This window comes from Lactuca virosa, chromosome 6, assembly GCF_052849685.1.
Source record: "Lactuca virosa cultivar CGN04683 chromosome 6, Lactuca_virosa_CGN04683_v6, whole genome shotgun sequence".
Classification (NCBI taxonomy): Eukaryota; Viridiplantae; Streptophyta; class Magnoliopsida; order Asterales; family Asteraceae; genus Lactuca; species Lactuca virosa.
Genome location: NC_136431.1, coordinates 208,544,560 through 208,547,006, shown reverse-complemented (window position 1 = coordinate 208,547,006; position 2,447 = coordinate 208,544,560). Strand labels below are relative to the sequence as shown.

At 32.2% G+C, this 2,447-nt stretch overlaps 1 protein-coding gene across 1 annotated transcript; it reads right to left on the bottom strand.

Moving 5' to 3' along the window:
* Positions 1-951: 951 nt before the first annotated feature.
* LOC145120432 (blue copper protein 1b-like) lies at positions 952-1,542 on the bottom strand. The gene is made up of 2 exons (XM_079056255.1): positions 1,377-1,542; positions 952-1,277 (listed from the first exon to the last, which is right to left on the bottom strand). Exons 1-2 carry the CDS (start codon positions 1,540-1,542, stop codon positions 952-954), a joined length of 492 nt encoding a protein of 163 aa, XP_078912381.1.
* Between the last annotated feature and the right edge of the window lie 905 nt (positions 1,543-2,447).

Genomic DNA, 2,447 nt, shown 5'->3' with positions numbered 1-2,447 from the left:
AACTAGGTTTAATCAAAGAGCGTGTTTTGATTAGATAATATGACAAGCAGGAGACGCTAGAGCGTGTTAACATCGTTCAGCACCAACATAGAATGATAATTATGAATGACATCAAGACATAATCAAGTCAAATGACAATATTAAGTACTGAAACTAGAATCATCTCTTATTACTGTTTATAGTTTATTTAATTTAATGCATGTTTTTACATTTGATTGTTTCTAAATTACTTAACTTCACCCCCCCCCCCCCCCCCCCCCCCCGCGTGAGCAAAGTACCTTATTCAAAGATGTATAAAACGTTGTCCCGTATCTCTATGGTTCGACACTGTTTGCCATGTCACCATGTGCTTCGTTTTAGTGCATTAGAGCAGTAAATTATAGGATATTATTATCCCTTTATTTGTGAGATTTGACACCCAAACAATTTCCATGAAAATATGGGTGTATAAAATATGAGAAAACCGGAAAAAAGAAGCAAATTAAAACAATTTTTAGGTCAGCCACCGGTTTAATAGGGAATTTGTTCCTTTTCAGTTTGATTCACAATTTTAGTGGAAATTTATGAATCAGTAAAACCATAAATCTTAAAATATTAGTTTTATTTATTAAATGTACTAATAATGTCATTAGTAGCCCCACTAATGAATCAACCTACATCAGTTAATATTAGACCATTTAAAAAATCTAAGAAATTGAAATTACTTAAAAAAATCTAGGAGATTAAATTTAATGAAATGCAAGGCGTTCTCAGGATGTTTACTTTTGTTAAAAATCTCACACTCCAATATGAATGAATACAAATTAAAAAGGATGGAAATCGACCCATAGTAATAGAAAAGAATTCACATTTCGTATATAAATTGTCTCAAACCGATACAACATTGAAAAAATAAATATGTATGAATATTAAATAACCAAATTGAAGAATACAAAACAAACAAAACATGTTTCAAACCAAGAGCAACAAAACACTGCCGAATAATGCAACTACAATGCCATAGACTGTTGGTACTATCAATTTGGTCGATGCAGATGTTGCTACTGGGCTTGGAGCGGGAGCTATTGTTTGTGGTAGAACAGTGATGAAAAACTTCATGTTTCTTAACTCACAATGCTTCCCAACACCACAAATGTACCATTTTCTTCCTGGGGTTTGAAGTGGGATGATGTCTCTTCCACTCGTCAAAGTTCCATTTGAAGATGAAACAATACATTGTTGAAAACCGGTGCCATTGACTTTCAGCACATTGTGAGCACTAGATGCATAATTGAATACTGCACAAGATTATAAAATAAAAAACTTAATTTTTTGAAAACCTAAAATGTTTGAAAATGATATTAAAGAAGCTAATTAAGGGAATTAATATAACGTACCAAGTGTATCTCCAACGATGAAAACTTTATCCTTGGCCCAAGATTGGTAATCAAAGTCGAGAGTCCAACCACTTTTGTCCCCAACAATGTATTCCTTGGCGGATATTGAAGTTGCAAGAACAACAAGTGTTGCGATGAAGATGATGATTGAATGTGATGCAGCCATTTGAAATAATTATGAGATTTCTAATAAATATTTCTTTTAAAACACCCTAAAAATGGATTGTAGTTTGCTTATAGGCTATATGCATGTTTATTTTTGCTTATTTATAATGTTCGGGAATGAATGTAAAAGTGCGAAGTATGCAACCGGCAATGGACGGCAATGACATTGTGGAATTCGTCCTATTTTTTTGCCATTCGATTGCTACACTAATTATTAAGAAAACTACTTTTTTCTTTCTTTACCAAGTGTCATCATATGTTGATTGTATTTCTTTCACAGGATCCATGCAAAATATTTTTTTAGAATGAAATTATGAAGGAACTTTTATTAATATTTTTTTTTTAATAAAATAGCTTAAAGAACCCGGTTTCTTAAGCCCGGTTTTGCAACCGGGTTTGATGCTAGCAAGTCCTATGTGGAATCCATAATAGAACCCGGTTTCAAACCGGGTCCTTTTATTACAAAAAGAGGATGGTTTGCATTCGTAAACCGGATCATATAACACATTTAGTTCCAATTCCATATGCATATTAGAACCGGTTCCTTCAATATAACCGGGGCATATGAAAAGAAAATATATACTGGTTCAATATAAACAACCGGGCGTAATAGACTTTTACCCTTTTTCCACATTAGACTTAGAACCTGGTTCTAATTCCATATGGATATTAAAACATATTCTTCATATGGAATCGTAAAAGCTGAAGTCGATGGATCCAATATAAATTTTTTTTTCTCGAATTAAACAATAACACTGAAATAAAAATGAGAAAAGAATGGAAGACTTAAAAACATCAGGAACAATAAAGGAAAGGGATAGATATGTCAACGAATGAAAAATACAAAGAGAAGAAGAGTAGAGAAGTGTAATTTTTATTTATTATTATTATTTTTTTGTTAAGAAT